Raw genomic sequence first — 21941 nt, 5'->3', positions numbered from 1 at the left:
TTGGTGTTTTGTCTATTTTTCTTATGCCCATTATCTCTTAAGGTTAACATTATTTGAGAGTTTCAAGCAATTATAATGAGAAAGTTGCTGAGATCAGCTACTGTATTAGCTCTTGTAGCTCTTAAGATAATTGAAATTGTCAATAGAATATAGAAGTAATTCTCAATTCCAAAGCAATTCATATTTGTCTCTCCATGATTATTTTCTTGTTTTGCTATGAGACACCTTGTAAAGGGGGAACATTTGGCAATGCTAGAAACCCGGTATTTGCATTGGTCCTTTGCACTCTTTGTGCCAGAGCGCACACAATCAGAATACAGGGATGTATGTATTTTTAGTGGATCGAAGTTACATTGTAATTATGATCTTCCTGGCAAAAACTGCTATCGGGAAGTAGGTACAGGAGCATCGGACCAACATCACTATATTCAGGAACATGTACTACCCTTCACCCATCAGGTTCCTGAAACTGCATGGATAGCTTTGCACACTTCAACACTGAACCCATGGACTCACTTTCAAGGACTCTACAACTCGTGTTCTCAATAATATTTATTTATTTTTTATTTGGGGTTTTTTTGTTACTTAACCAGTTTGTTGTCTTCTGCACATTGATTGTTTATCAGTATTGTTTATGTGTTCCTTTTCATTGTATTGTATTGTATTTCTTTGTTCTACTGTGAATGCCTACATGAAATGAATGTTAGGGTAGAATATGGGGACACTTATGTACTTTGATAATAATATTACTTTGAACTGTGAAACCAGCATACGAATAGCAAGCTTGCAGATTTAAAAATAATTGACATTAATATGGGAACATATTCTCTATACATTTTAAAAATGAAATGGATCCATTTCATACAACCCAGTTTCTTTATTATATTTTTATAGATCAAGAGGATAAGGTTGCAGAATATACATTGCCAGTGATTGAAACTTATTTAAAGCAAGTGAAATTGGTTGACAAATGGTCCTGGGCTCCACCCTATTTCATTGACTGTAATTTTGACCGCTAGATAACCAACTTACCTTTGATACCACAAATTCAATAAAGTAGTCATAGACCTACAATATGGAAATGGTTGTTTAGCCCACAGAGTCTGTGCCAAATGTCTCACCCACATTTATGCTAATTATATTTTATTTTTACCACATTTCCATCTGTAAATTGTCCCAACTGTATAGGTTCGATCACTAATCTATACACATGAGGCAGTTTATAGCAATGAATTGAGAAGATGTACTGGTTGATAAAGCTATGTGGGAGGCAACCAGAGCTTTGTGAAAACCCTATCGCAGGAACAGCACACAGACAACACGTGGGGTCATGGAGCTGTGAGGCAACAGGTTGACTGCTGTTCTAAGAATTATCTTTTACACTAAATTAGAGTTCTGTCTGATTTATTTTTGCAAATTTCTCAATAGATATTCTTTGTGGATTATGGAAATACAACAAGAGTTGCTACAGATCTTTTACGGAATCTTCCACATAACCTTTTGGAGATGCCTTTTCAGGTAAGTTCAGCTGGTTATTTATTAAGTTTTGCTTAGAATATCCTACTGTTCCTTTAATGGTAGCATATATTTCACTTTCAGTAGGTTACTTAATAGAGAACTTCCAATTAATTTAAACATTGTTTTAAATTTCAACCAAAATGCACAAAGGCAGACCAAAGGTTTAAGAAGTTATGGATCTGACAATTAGAAATATTCTGAGCAAATATGTGAGAGACCTAAGAAAGCTAATGCTGAGCCAGTACAGCGAGTTTGGTTATTAACTTTAATGTTGTTCGAGAGTATGTTGTGATGCTTTGTTTTAAAGGATGGATGATCTCTTGCTGTTCATTTTGTTCATCAGTGAGTTGCTGATTAATGCCGACTAAATTCAGTGGATAGCCTGTTCTGTTTGTTGGGTGAACAGGATGTTAAAATTAGTATTGGTATTCCTGGGTTTGGCTAGTAAGTGAGGATTTTCATTTCCTTTCTACTGAGAATTATTGGACTTGAAGGGAATTGTTAATATTGATATCATTTTTAAAAATTTTGTTATCTTCCTTCTGTACACATCAGCCTATGGCAACTTGTTATGAAATTGTTAAATGGAAGTAAAAGAATGCCAACAGAGCAACAACTGGTTGATTATGAAGTCTCACAGAGTCAGACAACCATAAAGCATAGATATGGCCAGTAAGTCCATACCAACCGTGATGCCCTCTTTAATAGTCCTAGTTTTCCTTCTAAGCACACCCCTGTATGTAGTTATCCAAGTGCTTCTTAAAAGATAATTCTTATTCTGCCTCAACAACTTCCTCTGGCAGTTTGTTCCACATACTTACCAACTGTTGTGTGGAAAAAGTTGTCCCCCAAATTCCTTTTAAATCTGTCCTCTCTCACCCAAAATCTATGCCCTCTAATTTTGACTGCCCTAACCTGCTACCATTCCCCTTATCTATGCTCCTCATTATTTTATAAACCTCCTATAGGGTCACTCCTTTCCAATGTGCAAAGGAAGAATCGTGGAGGACTTAGTTTTTTAGACGTAAGATTTAATTTTCTTTATATATTTTTCTCTTGACTGCCAGCTTCAGTTCAGAGTAGCTTCTACAACAAGCTTCAAGTCTCTCAGTAATGTCTGCTTGGTATTCTTAATAGTTTCTTTTAAAAAGGCATTTTGTGATACTGAACTGGAAGCCATTTTTCACATACTTAATTAAGTGCTGAATTGATAAAGTTTATATTTATATCTGTGGAGTGTTAGCTTCTTATGTACATACTTATAATTGTGGAGGCCATGTACTTCAATAAAAGTAAACTGATTTTCTTTTTAGGCCCTACAATGCCAAATTTGCAACATGCGGCCATCTGCATATTCCATGTTATTTGGAGATCGGTGGACCACCGAGGCCAGGAGAAGATTCACCACCTTGGTGAAAAACTGTGTGCTGCTTGTGGAAGTTTACTCCATTGTACATAATGTTCTACGCGTAGACCTTAACTTACAGACTGCCAAGCCCAACTGTAATGTGCGAGAAATCCTCATTAGCGAAGGTTTTGCTGAGTCAGCTGAGGAGACATATGAATCAAAGGTACAGTGATTGTTTTACAGATGAATAACAACGTTTTGCAGCATATAAACTAACTATCTGTTCCAAGAATGATTGTTTGAATTCAGCCATTGAGCCCTCTATCCCTGTTGATTGTAAAATGTTTGGTTTAAATTGCGAACTCTTCAGTTTTACATTTCTCTTCCTTTTAAGTTCAACAGCTAGCCTAATGTATATAGTTAACAAGGGGTGTACTGAAGTATAAAAGACATTTTGACCTGAACCAGACTTGCCACAGATATTCATTCCTGACTTGAGCCTAAGTACTTATTCTTTTGATGCACAACCCAAAGTTGGAACTGTTGATCATACCAGTGACATCCCCTCCCTAATGCTTGAAACATCTTCTGTGCATACTTCAACGTATGCAGTACAACGCTGGTCATGAAAACTTACCCCCCACCCCCACCCCTGGGTGAGTAGCCACTGTCTGCAACAGCTGCAGATATGCTGAGAACTCTACAGAGTGTCCACTCTAACCCCTGTGCCAGACAACATCACAGGCTGAGTACTCGGAGTGTACACACCAGATCACTGACGTCTTCATGGATCTCTTCAACACTTCACTCATCCAGGCTGCTGTTAAATCATGCTTCAAATCAGATACCTTTATCCCTGAACAAAAGAACATTATATGTTCAGAACTAAATGACTATCATCCGGTGGCACTGACACCAGTCATCGTCATGTGCTTTGAACGGCAGGTAGTGGTACATATCAAAAATTTCATTCCTGCTACATTGGAAATTCACCAACATGCTTACTGACAGAACCCATAGTATCAATCATGCACTTGGCCCTGATACATTGAGGAAACGAGCACTTACTGTACGTCAGAATTCTGTTTCTGGATTTCAGTTCCACAGAGCTAGGTGAATGAACTACTCCTCAGTCTAAACACACCACTGTGCAATTGGGTTTTGGACTTCCAAAGCAACAAATTTCAGTCCTGTGTAGCTAAGATCACATTGGTACACGTTAAAATGGAGGCTGAATTAGCTAAGTTATATGCAAGACAACAAAAGGAATGGGAACGGGCAAAGCTGCTTTGATGGAGGAGCTCAAGTTGCAGGAAGAAATTGCAGCCAGAGTGGCCAAAATTAAAGTGCTAAAGGCTGCAAGTGCTGTGGGTGCCAAGCATGCACCAGCAGAGCAGTTCTATGGTAAGAGTTCTATGGTGTTGCATTGGCACAGGAAAAATCCAGCATACACAATGTCAAGGTGGGTACATTTGATGATCAAAAGTCTTTGAGCCCTGAGTTTGAATTCCTGGGGTAGTTGAATCTCAGTATGCACCCAGGAAGTAGTTTGAACCTACAACATATCCAATAGCATACAAAGAGCCTTTGAGAACTTGATTTATGGTATCATGACACTCATGTTTCAGATGATAAAGTTCTAAATGCCACGTTGGAGGCCATAAGGATATGAAAGGAAATGACAGGCATGGTGCTGCAACAACAACGCATTGCAACTCTGCCTAAAAGAGAGGTTCACATCTTTGATGGCAATCCATTGCAGTATCATTCATTTATTCATGATGGTTTTCAAGAATAGCATTGATAATTATGCTGACTATTTATTTTCTCAAACAGTACACTGGAGGTTACCCTAGAGAACTTGTCAAAAGATGCCAGCAGGCCATACTTGATAAAGGATATCCAAAGGCCTAAGCTTTATTACAGAAACATTTTGGTGATGAGCAGATAATTAACTGCTGTCACATATTAAATCTGAAGATGTGGAAGCACTTCGAGACAACAGTCTTTTTCTTAGAAGGTGTTGCATCACCATGAAAGATGGCTGGGCATGGATGAGTTGAAAATGTCTGCTAATATGAAGATTGTTTTAGGTCAATTGCCTGATTAACTTAGAAAATTTTTACAAATGCAGTCCCAGAGTCAGCAGGGATTGACATTCATCTTGATTGTCTGGAATATGGGTGTGAAGATGGTGGTGTTTTAAAATTGTATATAATTCTGAACAATGTACTGTGTATGTTTATCAAAATGGCTTCTTTGTTTTGTTAAGAGTAGGAATGCTTCTTTGTATGATAAGTGTTTTTTCTTGCAGTTGTTTAGCTTTAGACTTGCTGATATCGGGATTGTATTCATTTGTTGACCAATGGGGAATGTTATTTTGTCTTGTGGGTCTGGGAGCGGGGTTTCGCAGTCTTTTCAGTGGAGTCAGAAAGAAGACGCCGAGGAAGGTGGATGTGCGCTGCACTACTCGGTCGACCACCCGGGTGGTCCCAGGTGCGAGGACGTGGAGGTCGGAGGAAAGTGACGAGGAGTCAAATGGTTCAATGGTTGAGCTCCAGCGATGTGCACTAAACTGACTGAACTTTGATAAGTTGGCACCTTTTACTTTATTTTCTTTTCCTTCATATATGGCTTGGATAGTGAAAGTTGTTGTGAAATGCCCAACATCTATACACCGGAAATATGCTTGTTCCCAAAGGGAGTATTCCTCATCAGACAGATCTTCAGGGATGGCCTCACCTAAAATATGTTTATTTGCCAGAAGTTGATTAAGAAGTTGAGCTGTTGATAGGGGTGAATATGCCTAAGGCATTGAAGCCATTGCAAGTAATTTGCAGTGTTAATGATGGATTCTTTGCAATCAGAACAATGCTAGGTTGGACTGTTAATGGACCATTGAAAGGAGACCATGGTGGTGGAAGACACTATGATTGACCAGAGCTATCAGTTAATAGAACTTCAGTTTTGCACTTGGATCGAGCTTTGGCAGCAGCAATTCAAGACAGATTTTTCTTAATGTAGTCAGGAGAGACATCCTGGTTTGGCAGGAGAAGGTCACGATCCAGGTTAGACTACTTACCAAAAGAGGACAAAGATTTCATGTCTCGTGTCTTAATAGCATGTAGTTGTAATTATTCTCATATAATAATTAGGTGGCTAGCATATTGGACCCATGTACTCTGCGCTGTGCATTTATGGTGATTAGTCACATGAGTGGGGGGTGGGCGTGGTAAAACTGAAGGGAGTAAGTTGTATTCATACTTATTTTGTGGCGGTTTGTTGCTTGAGACAGTGGAGGTCATACCTTTACTGACTGATGAGATAATGCTCAATAATGTTTAATTGTATGTTTGCTAATTGCTGTAAAAGAATCAAGATAAAGATTTTGACTCTTTGGAGTAATCATTGGAGGTGTGGATATGTCAAGCCGCTCCGTTTGGGGTTGCAGGCTGGTTTGGATTTTGCGTCCGATTTTGGCACTACAAATAGTATCAGTTGTGTGTTTTTGTATTCAAAAAGTAGTGATTTTTGACACTGATAGTTTGCGAGAAATAAGTAGTAAGACAATTCAGAATTGTTTTGCTCACCATAGCTTCAAGCATTCAGGCTTTGACTGTGGAATAGTTGTTGGTCCCAGACAGGGTGTTCTGAGTATCGCATAACTGCTAACCACCTGTGCTTTTCACATACAACTGTGTGGGGGCACCTTAAAGATGGTGATCTTGAGCAGCACAGCTTGATGGATACGGTTAACCCCTTCCATACCAGATGCGATTCAGATTGACTGGTTCACGAATTACTATCAGGATAAGAAGTCTTTCAGAAGCAGAGCTGGAGGTATATGCCTTATGATCAACTCCTCTTGGTGCACAAATGTATTAGTATTGTCCCAATTCTGCTCACCAGACCTGGAATATCTCACAATTAAGTGCTGTCCATTTTACCTGCTGTGGGAGATTTCTGTGACCATTTTGGAAGTGGTGTACATTGCACTTCAGGCAATGCCAAATAAGCTCTAGATGATCCAAGTGATGGGGTCAATGTGCACAATGATGCCTTCAGTATGTTTTTGTGGATCTTAAGCAGGCCAGCTTGAAAACATCACTAAATAATTAACCATCAACAAATCACTTGCACCAGAAGAAACAGCACGCTGGACCACTGTTACACCATCATCAAGAGTGCCTACTGTGCTATTCAATGCCCTCACTTTGGAAAGTCTAATCACCTGTTGTCCTTCTACTCCTGAGTATAGGCAGAGACTGAAGACTGCAGCACCAGTAGTGAGAACCAAGACAAGGGAAGCCAGGATCACTTATAAGACTGCTTTGAATTGGTGGACTGGACTGTATTCAGGGATTCATCTTTGAAGCTGGATGAGTATGCCGCAGTTGTTACCAGCTTCATTAAAACCTGTGTGGATGAATGTGTGTCGATCAAAACTTGCCGTACGTTCCCGAACCAAAAGCTGTGGATGAACCAGGAGGTTGAATGTCTGCTGAGGGCTAGATCTGTGGCATTTAAGTCTGGTGATCCAGGTCTGTACAAGAAAACTAGGTATGACTTGTAGAGGGCTATTTTAAGAGCAAAAAAATAATTCCAAGTGAGGATAGAGGCAACATTGAATGCACATGAACTCTGGCCAGGTTTGCAAGGCATTACTTCTACAAAGTGAAACCCAATAACACGAATTGCAATGATGCTTCATTACCAGTTGAACTCAATGCCTTCTATGCCTGCTTTGAAAGGGAGAATATGACTACAGATGTGAAGATCTCTGCTTTACTGGTAACCCTGAGATCTCTGTCTCAGAGGCCAATGTTAGGCTGTCTTTAAGGAGGGTGAACCCTAGCAACACAGCAAACCCTGATAGAGTACCTAGTAAGGCTCTGAAAACTTGTGACAACCAACTGGCGGGTGTATTCAAGGACATTTTCAACCTCTCAGTGCTACAGGTGGAAGATCCCACTTGCTTCAAAAAAGCAACATTTATACCAGTGCCTAAGGAGTGTGAGTTGCCTTGATGACTATCACCCAGCAGTACTCACATCTGCAGTGATGAAATGCTTTGAGAGGTTGGTCATGGTTGGAATGAGCTCCTGCCTCTACAAGGACCTGGACCCACTGCAATTTGCCTATTGCCACAAAAGGTCTATGGCAGACACAATCTTAATGGCTCTTCACATGGCTTTAGATCACCTGGATAGTACAAACACCTGTGTCAGGATGTTGTTTGTTGACTATAGGTCAACATTTAACACCTTCATTCCCACACTCCTGATCGATAAGTGATAGAACCTGGGCCTCTGTACCTCCCTCTGCAGATTGATTCTCGACTTCCTAACCAGAGGACCACAATCAGTGTGGAGTGGTGATAATATCTCTTCCTCGCTGACAACTGACACTGGCGCACCTTAGGGATGTGTGTTTAGCCCACTGTTCTACTCTCTCTACAACAATAACTGTGTGGCTAGGTATACAATGCCTATAAAATGTATTCACCCCCCCCCCCCCCCCCCGTCCCTGGAAGTTTATATGTTTTATTGTCTTACAACATAGAATCACAGTGGATCTAAATTAATTACCTATATAAAACTCAAAATAATTGATTGCATGAGTATTCACCCCCTTTAATATAATAAACCAAATCATTACTGATACAGCCATTTGGTTGTAGAAGTCATATAATTGGTTAAATGGTGATGACCTGTGTGCAGTCAAGGTTTTCAATTGATTGTAGTAAGAATACAATTGTATCTGGAAAGCCCAACTGCTGGTGAGTCATTGTCCTGGCAAAAACTATGCCAGCAAGACAAAAGAACCCTCCAAGCAACTCTACAGAAAGGTTATTGAAAAGCAGAAGCCAGAAGATGGATACAAATTTCCAAGCCACTGAATATTGGAGTACATTTATGTCAGTCATCAAGAAATGGAAAGAATATGGCACAGCTTTAAATCCTCCCAGAGCAGGCCATCCTCAAAAACTGGGTGACTGTCAAGAAAGGGGCTAGTGAGAGAGGTCACCTAGAGACTTATGACAGCACTGGCGAAGTTGCAAGCTTTAGTGGCTGAGATGGAAGAGGCTGCATATGCAACAACTGTTGCCCAGGTACTTCACCAGTCACAGCTTTATGGGAGAGAGGCAAAGAGGCACTGTTGGGAAAAAAAAACCTTGCATGAAATCTCAGGCAGAGTTTGCAAAAGGCATATGAGAGATTCTGAAGTCAGCTGGAAGAAGGTTCTATGGTCTGATGAAACCAAAATTGATCTTTTTGGCCATCAGACTAAATGCTATGTTTGGTGTGAACCAAATACTGCACATCATCAAAAACACACCACCCCTGCCGTGAAGCGAGGTGGTTGCATCATACAGTGGGGATGCTTCACTGCAGCAAGCCCTGAAAGGCTGGTGAAGATAGCTGGTAAAATGAATGCAGCAAAGTACAGGGAAATACTGGAGGAAAACCTGATGCAGTCTGCAAGGGAACTGCAACTTGGAAGAAGATTTCAGCAAGACAATGACCTCAAACATAAAGCCAAAGCTACACAGAAATGGCATAAAAAGAACAAAGTTAATGTCCTGGAGTGGCCAAGTCAGAGCCCAGATCTCAATCCAATGGAGAGTTTGTGACTGGACTTGAAAAGGGCTGTTCACACACGATCCCCAAGGACTCTGTCAGAGCTTGAGCAGTTTTGTAAAGAAGAATGGGGAGAAATAGCAGTGTCTAGATGTGCAAACCTGATAGACCTATCCACACGGACTCAAGGCTGCAATTGCTGCCAAAGGTGTATCTACTAAATAGTGACTTGAAGGGGATGAACATTTGTGCAATAAATTATTTTCTTCCACTGGCATCTCAGTGTGCTGGTAGATCAGGCCAACCAATGAGCATCTTTCACAGAGCTATTTTCTACTTTGTATTTGAAATTAATTTAGATCACTTTGTAGAGATGTATTTTCACTTTAACACAAAATAGTCTTTTTTTATTGATCCTGTCAAAAAAAAGCCAAATTAAATCCACTGCGATTCAATAAAGCAATAAAACATGAAAACTTCCAAGGGAGGGTGAATACTTTTTATAGGCACTGTCCTTTGTTCTATTATCCAGTTTCTGTTGAGCTTCAGATGACGAACTGCTATGTTGACATTTTCCTGAAAAATGTCTTGATACAATTTTGAATTCATTGTTCCCTCAATGATTGCAAACTGTCCAGGCCCTAAAGCAGCCCCAAAGCGCTTCTTCCACCATTATTCGCAGTTGGTGTGCAGTGCTCCCTTTCCTCCAAACATAGCAATGTGCATTTCTACCAAGTAGTTCAACTTTTGTCTCTTCTGTCCACAGATCATTGTCCCAGAAGCATTATAGAACATCCAGGTAGTCTTTTGCAATCCTTAGATGTGTAGCAATGTTTTTTCTGGGGAGACCAATGACTCCCTCTGTGGTGTCTTTCTATGAACACCATTCTTGCTCAGTGTTTTCTTATAGTTGGCACATGAACAGAGACTTTAGCAAGTTCAAGAGATTAACCTCCTTCAGCATTGCACATAGTGCTCTTGATATGATCTATGCAGGATGCCCACTCCTAGGTGTAGCAACAGTACTGAGTTTCCCTCATTTGTAAATATTTGATGAACACTTAGTACTTTAGAAAAACTTCTGTACCCTTTTCCAGCTTCATGCATATCTACAATTCTTCCTCTAAAGTCCTCTGAAAGTTCTTTTGTCGATGCATTGTGCACATAAACAAATCTTTCTTGACAGCAGGCTCTGTCAGTGACCTGACTTTTTTTTTATATATAGAGCAGGGCACCTCTACAACCCACACCTCCAATCTCATCTTGTTGACTGGAACATCCGACTCCAAATGGCTTTTGTAGAACCCAGAGGTTCACTACTTTTTCCAACAAATACATGTAATGTTGGATCATTTTTCTCAGTAAATAAATGAACAAGTTATAATGTTTCTTGTGTTATTTATTTAATTGGATTCTTTTTATCTAGTTTTAGGACTTGTATGAAGATCAGATCACATTTTGGGTCATACTTATGTAGAATTATAGAACACCTTCTTCAAAATAGCAACAATTATACTGGTGCCCAAGAGGAGCAGTGTGAACTGTCTCAACAACTATCGTCCAGTAGCACTCAGATCTATGGTGATGAAATACTTAGAGAGGTTGGTCATGGCTGAGATCAACACCTGTCTCAGAAGAACCTGGTTCCCCTGCAATTTGCCTATCAACAAGTCTACAGCAGATGCAATCTCAATTGCTTTCCACACCTGGACAATACAAATACCCACGTCAGGATGCTGTTTATTGACAATAGCTCAGTATTTAACACCATCATTCTTACAGTCCTGATCAGAAAGCTACAGTACCTGGGCCTCTGTACCTCCCTCTGCAACTGGATCCTTGACTCCCTAACCAGAAGACCGCAATCTGTGTGGATTGGAAATGACGTCTCTACCTTGCACACAATTAACACTGACTCTCCACAGGGATGTGTGCTTAGCTCACTGCTTTATTCTGTCTACCCCCCATGACTGTGGCTTGGCACATCTCTAACAGCATCTATAAATTTGCTGATGATACTGCCACTGTTGGCAAAATTTCAGATGGTGACGAAGAGGCATACAGGAGCGGGATATACCAGCTAGTTGAGTGGAGTCGCAGTAACAACCTGACACTCAATGTCAGCAAGACCAATGAGCTGATTGTGGACTTCAGGAAGGGTAAGATAAGAGTACACAAACCAATCATAGAGACTTCAGAAGTGGAGAGAGTGAGCAATTTCAAGTTTGTGGGTGTCGAGATCTATGAGGACCTAACCTGCATACAATATATTGATGCAGCTATAAAGAAGGCAAGACAGCGGCAATATTTCATTAAGAGGAGATTTGGTTTGTGAACTAAAACACTCAAACTTCTACAAATATACCGTGGAGAGCATTCTGTCTGTCTGTATCACCGTCTGGTATGGGGAGGGAGTTGGCTACGACACAAGGTAAAAGTAAGTTGCAGAAACTTGTAAAATTGCTCTAACTGTCAGCCTCTCTATTATCCAAGAAGTCTTCAAGGAGTGGTGCCTTAGGAAGGCGGCGTAAATTATTAAGGATCCTCACCAACCAGGACCTGCCCTCTTCACACTGTTAGTATAGGGACGGAGGTACAGAAGTATGGAGGCACACACTCAGGGATTATATATTTCTTCCCCTCTGCCATCTAAATGGACTTTGAACCCATGAACACTACCTCACTACTTTTTTATTTGTTGTTTTGCACTATAATAGGCAGTTAATGCTTAATGTAACTCTTTTTCTATGTTTATTTATCATGTATTTTTGTACAGCTGCTGTAAAGTTAACATATTTCACAACATATGCCAGTGGTATTAAATCTGATTCTGATCTTGAAGTGAATGGGCTACAGCAGCAGTAGATAACACCAGTTTCCACTCCTGTATCTTAAAAATGTGGCCACTTAATGTAATTTCTTTGCAAATCTTTGAATTGCGATAATATACAATACCTTTTTTACATAAGGAAATAGGTAACAATGTATTTGCCTTGGCAATGCATTATGACAGTTTATTTGGTTGTCTCTAATTCTCTGGGTTTTTGACATCCCTTTTATATTTTTCCAAGAAAAATAATGTATTTGAGTGATATGTGGATGAGATGGATGTGAAGGTGCATCATATCTTTTGACAGGTCCCAACCAGCTTGAAACATAGAAAACCTACAGCACAATATAGGCCCTTTGGCCCACAAAGTTGTGCTGAACACATCCCTACCTTAGAAATTACTAGGCTTACCTATAGCCCTCTATTTTACTAAGCTCCATGTACCTATGCAAAAGCCTCTTAAAAGACCCTATCATATCTGCCTCCACCACCGTTGCCAGCAGTCCATTCCACGCACTCGCCACTCTCTTGTACACCTCTATCAGGTTACCTCTCATCCTCCTTCGCTCCAAGGAGAAAAGGCCGAGTTCACTCAACCTATTCTTATAAGGGCATGCTTCACCAATCCAGGCAACATCCTTGTAAATCTGCTCTGCACCATTTCTATGGCTTCCACATACTTCCTGTAGTGAGGCGACCAGAACTGAGGACAGTACTCCTAATGGGATCTGACCAGGGTCCTATATAGTTGCAACATTACCTCTTGGCTCCTGAATTACAACGAGGAGCCAGTTTTTCTTCCTTCTTGCCGGAGTATGTTAAGGCTGCCTCGTATATACATGTCCTTGGTTCAGGGTTAATTTAGGACAAGAAAGGGTCTGACATATTTCCAGTTTGCATACATCTCCATATTTATCATCACTTCTTATAACCTGAAAGCTGTTTTTATTGTGTTTACTATGTAAGAGCAACTGCAATTTCAATTTTATTGCATTAAATTGCATTATGACTGCCTATATTTTAATATCGGTATATATTTTTAACCAGCTAAGTCACGAACATCTCAGAACCACGTTACAGTCTCCACCCCAGAAAACAATGGGTTTAAGTCACCAGACTATATGGACTCAGAAGGAGGAAAACTGGAAGCTAATTCGAGAATTCATAAAAACTTTCTCAACTACAAAACTGGGTTCTCCAAGTACAAAGGTTAAATGATTGTCATTTTATTGGAAATTGTTATTTAATCTATTAAGTATGAATTGCTTTTCAAAATTAAAGTATTCCTGCAAAGTTGTGTTTACAGACTTGATTGTCTTTTAATATATTCAGGTCTATTTGCGTGGTCCCTTTAATCCCTTTCAGGCCAAGTTTTGTAGTATGACTAATATGTCCAAGTTCAGGTAAGTAAAAATAACTCTAGTACACAAATCTTTATTTTAATAGAACTTTTTTTTGTATTTGGAGAATAGAACAGTAATTATAAGTGATAGTTTTCACTTTATTGTCTTATTGTAAATAATTCCTAAGATATTGGAAGTAGCTTCATAGGTTTTGCATTATTAATATAAGAAAACATCTGCCATATTAAACTTCGTGTCTGTATGTTCCCAAGGATTCTAAGATGCTTACCAGTTATCCAATAAAAATTTAAAAATCCACACACTAGGTTGGATAACCAAAAGAGGAGAAAGGGAAATAAAAGAGTGGAGTAGTTTATTGAAGTAATTCTAAAATTTAAAGCAGCAATTATAACCGCCAGTAGTTATGTTGTGGGTATGATCAAGAAGGTTGAATAAGTTACCAGCAGATTTCTCAGGAGGCAAGAGGGTGAAAGGAGATGCAAGATGAGAAGGAAGAATGTCATGGAGAGATTTTGGAAACAAGGATTTTAAAACTGGAATTTTACATCAATCTTTGTCAATCACTCTGTACTGCTTGAGGCAAGTTCAGCTGAAATGTGTAAAGTCATACAGCATACGACCAGCATATATCATAGATGTCAACAGTGTTGTCCAGCAATTTAGTCCCATTTGCCCACATTTGGACCCTTGTCCTCCACACCATTCCTATCTGTGTACTTATCTAGATGGTATTTAAATGTTGCAAATGAGCTCATCTGTTTCTGACAGATCATTCCAATTACACATCACCCTTCGTGTGAAGAAGCTGCTCCTGATGTCCCTTTTAAATCCGTCACCTCTGATCTTAACTCTCTGCCCTTCTGGTTTTAGCACTTACTCCCTGGAAAAATGGTCTGCTTTCCATCTTTCTATGCCCCCATGATCTTGTATACAATACTGTGCAAAAGTTGTGGGCATATGTATATAGCTTGGTACCCAGGACTGCATTTCAATGTGGAAGGGAGAACGAGTTTGTAAACCTAGTGGGAATAAAGGATGTTAGAAATGAAGAAGGTGGAGCACCACGGGAGGGTGAAGGTGGGACAGGTGACAGAAGAAGAGTGCCAGGGGCAAAGCCTGTCTTGGATGCAGACACCAGGCAAGGTCATTTAATCATTACAGAATGTCTGGTGCTTTCTGCTTACTCTCCTCTCCCTGCCCCCTTCCCATTCTGACAACAAAAGAGACTATATCACAATCAGATTTATTATCACTCACAGGTGTTAACGAATTGCAGCATCAGTACAGTGTAGAACCTAAAATTATGACAGTATTGCGCAAATGTTTTTGGCATTCTAGCTAAATATATGAGCCAAAGACTTTTGCACAGTACTGTACCTCTATCAGGTCATCCCTCAATCTCCGATGTTCTAGGCAATGAAGTCCCAGACTGCACACCCACTCCTTGCAACACAGGCCCCAAAGTCCAGACAACATCTAGTAATTTTTGTTTTTTGTTTTATCGCATCTTCCTTGTAACAGGATGAGTAAAACTATACACAATAATCGAAGTAAGCCCATTCACTGGCCTGTACTGGTTTCTTTTTGGCTTCCCTTTTTCAACGGTGGCACCACAATGGCCACTTTCCAGTCCACTGGGACCTCATCTGTGGCCAGAGGTGAAACAAAACTCTGCAAAGGCCAGAATCAGAATCACTAACATATGTCATGAAATTTCTTCCATAATTATTGGCTTTCCACAAAGTCTGAGAATGCATCGTGTCTGGCACTGGGAATTTATCTACCTTCATGCACTTTAAGGCCTCCAATACCATCACCTTGCTAATTCGTATATGATAGAAGACAACACTCATTTTTCCTTGTTTCCGTTTATCATTTTCTCCACAGTCAAAACTGAAGAGAGAGACTAATAATCTCGCCCATTTCCTTTGGCCATACCAGTTGTCGTACCGAGCTGTGATGCATCAGGATAGGATGTTTTCTATGGTGTATCTCTAAAAATTGGTGAGGGTCAAAGGGAATGTTTTATCCTCCTGTGGAAAGTGGAGTTTTCTTAGCTGTAGCATCAATGTAGTTGGAACGGGACAGGCTATTGGTGATGTTCACTTCTAAGAACTTGGTTATGAAATGCCTGAAGTTAACTTATATTTTCTTGGTCTTCCTTTTAATTGTTCGTATGATAGAAAAGTTGGACATAAATTATTGATTGTCTTCGAACAGTACATATTGTAAATGGTAGTTAACAAATGTGTTTCAACATAATTCAAAATTTGGTTGGTTAAAACCCTGAGTACTTTTTAGAGGCATATTTTGTTTAAGTGCAGCTAACAATTCTATCAAATTGCTCAATTTTTAATTTTGCCCAGGTATGTTTCGATTGAAAGCCAGAGCATAAATTCAGTAGCTGTAAATGATGCTCCGGAAGATGTACACCAGAGGTTATTGGTTGCTGCATCAGTGTCAGTAAATACCTCAGGTACTTAAAAGTTTTTTTTCAAACAGGGTGTTTAAGCTAACGATATTTGTTGACATCCCAAAGTTTACATAGGATATTATTTTTTCACATCTATGCATAAAATCGTTTGATAAGTTGGCAAATTATGTCCAGCAGATGGATCTGGATCTTCCACACTAAGTAAGATGGGTGAGCATAATTGGCCTAAACTATAATGTAACGCTGAACATGTGTCAGAACAAAAGATTTCAGCGTAGAATTCTATTGTAGAATCTCGGCCCAAAACATTGATGTTATTTCTCTTATTGGATTCTTCCTGATTTGCTGAGTATGTGTGTGTTGGTGAAGATTTCTAGCATCTGCAGACTCTCTTGTTTTACAATTTCAGCATTGACAGAGGCCATTTGGAAAAACATGTCTACACTGTGTATATTTGGTATCAATGTCATCATTTGTAATACATTTTCCTTGGACATAAGTAAATGTTTACAAAGTTTCACTCAGTTTCTCCAAGTGGTGCAGAGCATGGCTTCATCTCCCAAATTACATGCTATTGACCATAACTTGGATACTGAATACCACTTATGGCTTAAATCATTCTGTTAACATCTCCTACCTTGCAGTTTTCATTGGAATCATCACACTTAGTGTGAGAGTCCAGTAATGAGGTTGAGCAGCCACATGTATTAATAGGATACTAAATTGTCTTTAAATCATGTGTGGATGTGTGCTGTTTTCTGTCTGGCACATAGAGGGATGAAATGGATTATTCTTCAACAGGATTGATACCAAAATAAAGAAGAGATTTCGGAGTACTTGGAGGGATGTGATAAAATAGGCAAAAGTCAGAATGGTTTCCTTCAGGGGAAATCCTTGCTTGACAAATCCATTGAAATTCTTTGAGAAAATAACAGGCAGGATAGACAAAGGTGTGTCAGTGGATGTTGTTTACTGGAGTTTCAGGAGGCCTTTGACAAGGTACCACATGCCAGCAAGTTGTAAGAGTGGGCTCTGTCACCTCCAACTCACTGACTCTCAATACAGGAGCCCCTGAGTGCTGCATACTGAGTCCCCTCCTTTACTCCCTATATACCATGACTGTGTCGCCACCCACAGCTCTAATCTGCTAATTAAATTTGCCGATGACACCACATTGATTGGCCTTACCTCAAACAATAATGAGGTGGCCTACAGGGAAGAAGTCATCTCTCTGACACAGTGTGGTCAAGAAAACAACCTCTCCCTCAATGTAGTAAAAACAAAGGAGCTGGTTGTGGATTACAGGAGGAATGGAGATTAGCTAACCCCTATTGACATCAAAGGATCTGGGGTTGAGAGGGTAAACAGCTTCAAGTTCCTCAGCATCCACATTACCGAGGATCTCAAGTGGTCTGTTCTCACCAGCTGTGTGGTGAACAAGGCACAACAGCGCCTCTTTCACCTTAGACATTTAAGGAAGTTTGGTATTGGACCCCAAATCCAAAGAACTTCCTACAGGAGCACAATTGAGAGCATTGTGACTGGCTGCCTCACTGTCTGGTATGGGAATGGCACTTCCCTTAATTGCAGGACTCTGCAGAGGGTGGTGTGGACAGCCCAGTGCATTTGTAGTTGTGAACTTCCCATGATTCAGGACATTTAAGTCAAGTCAAGTCACTTTTGTTGTCATTTCGACCATAACTGCTGGTACAGTACATAGTAAAAAAGGAGACAATGTTTTTTCTGGACCATGATGTTATATGACACAGTACAAAAACTAGACTGAACTATGTAAAAAAAAAACACGCAGAAAAAACTGCACTAGACTACAGACCTACCCAGGACTGCATAAAGTGCACAAAACAGTGCAGGCAATACAATAAATAATAAACAGGACAATAGGACAGTAAGGTGTCAGTCCAGGCTCTGGGTATTGAGGAGTCTGATAGCTTGGGGGAAGAAACTGTTACATAGTCTGGTCATGAGAGCCTGACCAGAGAGCCATCTGGTGCATTTTCCCAGATGGCAGGAGGGAGAAGAGTTTGTATGAGGGGTGCATGGGGTTCTTCATAATGCTGTTTGCTTTGCAGATGCAGTGTGTAGTGTAAATGTCCGTAATGGCGGGAAGAGAGACCCCGATGATCTTCTCAGCTGACCTCACTATCCGCTGCAGGGTCTTGTGATCCGAGATGGTGCAATTTCCAAACCAGGCAGTGATGCAGCTGCTCAGGATACTCTCAATACAACCCCTGTAGAATGTGATGAGGATGGGGGGGGGGGGAGATGGACAGGTGTGTAAAAAGGCCCTGTAGGACCATTGGGAACTGAAGCCATCCCAACCACAATCTATTCCAGCTGCTACCATCCAGAAAATGGTACTGCAGCATAAACACTAGGACCAACATGCTCCAGGACAGCTTCTTCCACCAGGCCATCAGACTGATGAACTCATGCTGACTTAAGTGTACACTATATTAGATTGACTGTTCTATTTATTATAAATTACTATGATTGCACATATAAATGGAGACATAACATAAAGATTTTTGCTCATCATGTATGTGAAGGATGTAAGAAATAAAGTCAATTCAGTTCAAAGAGCCTTTGGTATTACAGAAAAGATATTGGCATGGATAAAAGAATGGATAGTTGGCAGAAGGCAAAGGTTAAGACTAAATGGGGTACATTCTGGTTGGCTGCTGGTGATTAGTGGAAAACTGCAGTGATCTCTTGCATGTTATATGTTAATAATCAGGATGACAGAGTTGATGGCTTTGTGGCCAAGTTTGTGGATGATATAAAGATGGGTGGAGTGAAAGGTAGTGCTGAGGAAGTAGACAGTTTGCAGAAGGACTTGGACAGATTAGGAGAATGGGCAAAGAAGTGGCAGGTGGAATCCAGTGCAGGGAAATGTATGGTAATGCACTTTGGTTGAAAGAGTAAAGGTATAGTCTATTTTATAACAGGAAGTAAGTTCACAAATTGGAAGTGCAGCATTCCCTAAAGGAAGGCAAATGCAATGTTAGCATTCATTTCCAGATGACTGGAATATAAAAGCAATGATGTAATGCTGAGGCTTTATAATCTGGTCAGAACATGGTTGGAGTACTTGTGCAGTTTCAGGTTCCTTATCTAAGAAAGGATGTACTGACATATGAGAGGTCCTGAGGTTTTCAAGAATGATTCTGGGAGTGAAAGGAACTTTTGAGGAGAGTTTGGCTCTGGGCCTGCACTCGCTGGAGTTCAGAAAAAAGAGAGGGGCATCTTACTGAAATCCACCAAATATCAAAAGGGCTAGATTGAGTTTTGACAATCAACATGGATGAACCATCTAAAACTCAAGCATCCCCCGATGATTCTGTAATTTCAGTTTCTGAAGCCAACATGCAAGCTGCTTTCAGAAAATGTCTTGAGTGGACAGAATACCTGGCCACGTACTAAAGACCTGTGCTGATCAGCTGGTTGGTCTGTTCACTGGGATCTTTAACTCACTTTGGCAGTGTGTGGTATTCACTTGCTTCAAGCAGGCTTCAGTTATACTGGTGCCCAAGAAGAGCGTAGTGATCTGCGTCAGTGATTATTGTCCAACTGCACATATGTCCATGGTGATGAAGTGATTTGAGAGGTTGGAGATGAAACATATTGCTGCTGCCTGAGAGGTAATTTGGATCCACTCCAATTTGCCTACCAGAGCAACAGGTCCATAGCAGATGCCATTTCATTGGCTCTTCACTCAACTCTGGAACATTTGGACAGCAAACATGCGCACATCAGGATGCTCTTTATAAAGTACAGTTTAGCATTCAATACCATCTTCCCCTCAAAACTAATAAATAAGCTTCAAGGCTTTGGCCTCGATACCTCCTTGTGCAATTGAATCCTGGGGTCTCCTTATAGACCCTAGTCAGTTCAGATTGGCAACAGCATCTCCTCAGCCATGATCGAATGGTGTTGCAGAATCGATGAGCTGAATGGCTTAATTCTGCTCCTATGTCATATGGTCTTATGGAATCTCAGTTTTTAAAAGAATAGTGAAAAGCACCATCATATGCCTTCATAAACCACCTTTGAGTTTTATGTTATTTATAAATGCAATTTTCTTGGTAAAATGTTTTGAAGAATGATAGCAGACTGAGTTGATTAATTTAGCATCAAACATATACTGTAGGGACTTCCGGTAAGATGGCGATTGCTTAGCTGCTCCGAACTTTTGTTCCGTTACTATCTTTGCACTAAATGTCTCCATTTTTTAAACCTTAGTCGGGAACTTTTTCGGTACCTCTTACTTGCCTGCGAACACCTCTAACTTACAATGTCTAGCAAGAGCTCTAAATCCGGGAGAAAGGAAGCTCCGGCTCTCTCAGACGAGACCCTGGCTGCGCTCGGTCAGCTCCGAGATAAAATTTTAAAGGAATTCAAAATCGCTTTCAAACAGTTGGAGATCAAGATTGATCAAATCAACGACAAGGTGGGCAAACATGCCCAACACTTATCTCGCATCGATTCGACTTCTGAAGATTTAGAAAGTCGTGTTCGATACTTGGAGACTCTCTGTTCCAGCTTGGAGGAAAAGTGTAACAAACTCCTTTTCAAAACGGTGGATCTCGAAAATCGCAGCAGACGCTGCAATCTTAGAATTCTTGGATTGCCAGAGGCCACCGAACAGGGATCAACAGTGAAGTTTTTTGCCGAGTTTCTCTGTGAGATATTCGGGAAAGATTTGCTCCCGAACCCACCTGAGCTTGAATGGGCACACCGGGTCCATGTTCCCGCTGGAATTCTGGGCAACCGCCCGCGACCAGTAATCTTGTGCTTCCATCAATACCAGGTAAAACACCGTCTGATCGTAGAGGCACATCGCAGAGGTTCTTTTATTTTCCAGGATACAACCATTCGCTTTGTGGAAGATTTTGCACCCCAGACCTTAAAGATGTGCGCTGAGTTTAAAGGCGCAATGAAATTGCTTTTTGATCGTGGTTTTAAACCTTCGCTTCGTTCCCCTGCTGATCTACGAATCAAACTTAACACTGGGAAATACAAATTGTTTAAGTCAGCCAAGGAAGCTGAAGCATTTGTGGCAAGTCTTCCAGCTATCCAGCCATCTTCGGAACCCGATCAGACCTCCTAAAATGGTGGATAAGTACTTCTCGTAGTAAAATTACTTTTTTTGCACTCAGACTTTACTTGAATCATTCAGACATTATTCATCGAAACTCTAAGGGCTGTTGACAGTCTCTCCCTGGATTTGGTGTGTGTGAAATCTATCTTTTATTGTTGTACAACTTTATCTACAGAGTTCTACAACTGACTTTAACTTGTTTTGGAGGTTTGAAGTCTTCAGTGAAGGCCTTCCTGTTTGTTGGTTCACAGTTTAATTGCCGATCTATTTTTCCTTCTTTTTATATTTATTTATTTTATTATACTTTTTTCTTTTCTTCACTCCTTTTTTCTAATTTCTGAATTTTTTTCTCTCTTCTCTGTAAATGGTTGATAAATACTCATCTTGAATTTATAATTTTCCCCTTCCTCTCCTTTTTTTTTATCCATTTTTTTTCCTTTCTCTTACTTTATTCTTCTATAATTCTTTCGCTGGCAGGTTAGTTTTGGTCCTCTTCTGATTTTCTCTGTATTAAGTTTTATATTCCTGCAGAAGGTGTTCTTATCTGTAGTTAGGTTTTTTAGTGCTATTTACTATTTATTATAGTATTTATACGGAACTGCTGTTAATGACACACATCTGGAAGTTGTATTTGGGTTAATTTTTTTGGTAGAGCTAGCTACTTGTTTTGGTAGCCGTCTAGTTTTGGGTTGTGTGAATGGGGTGGATTTTCTAGTTCCAACATCACTCACTGTATATATTATATCT

General features: G+C 40.1%; 1 protein-coding gene across 3 annotated transcripts in view; it reads left to right on the top strand.

Annotated features, from left to right (window-relative positions):
- tdrd9 (tudor domain containing 9) overlaps positions 1 to 21941 on the top strand; it is a 150138-nt gene that overhangs the window by 108979 nt on the left and 19218 nt on the right. For all 3 annotated transcript variants that reach the window (XM_059958509.1, XM_059958514.1, XM_059958513.1), the window contains exons 27-31: positions 1429 to 1518; positions 2832 to 3089; positions 13325 to 13486; positions 13610 to 13680; positions 16008 to 16117. In XM_059958509.1, the coding sequence (XP_059814492.1) occupies positions 1429 to 1518; positions 2832 to 3089; positions 13325 to 13486; positions 13610 to 13680; positions 16008 to 16117 (691 nt within the window). The remainder of the gene's footprint in view (positions 1 to 1428; positions 1519 to 2831; positions 3090 to 13324; positions 13487 to 13609; positions 13681 to 16007; positions 16118 to 21941) is intronic.

This window comes from Hypanus sabinus, chromosome 2, assembly GCF_030144855.1.
Source record: "Hypanus sabinus isolate sHypSab1 chromosome 2, sHypSab1.hap1, whole genome shotgun sequence".
Classification (NCBI taxonomy): domain Eukaryota; kingdom Metazoa; phylum Chordata; class Chondrichthyes; order Myliobatiformes; family Dasyatidae; genus Hypanus; species Hypanus sabinus.
Note: the sequence above shows the minus strand (reverse complement) of the source record. Positions and strands in the feature narration are given on the sequence as shown.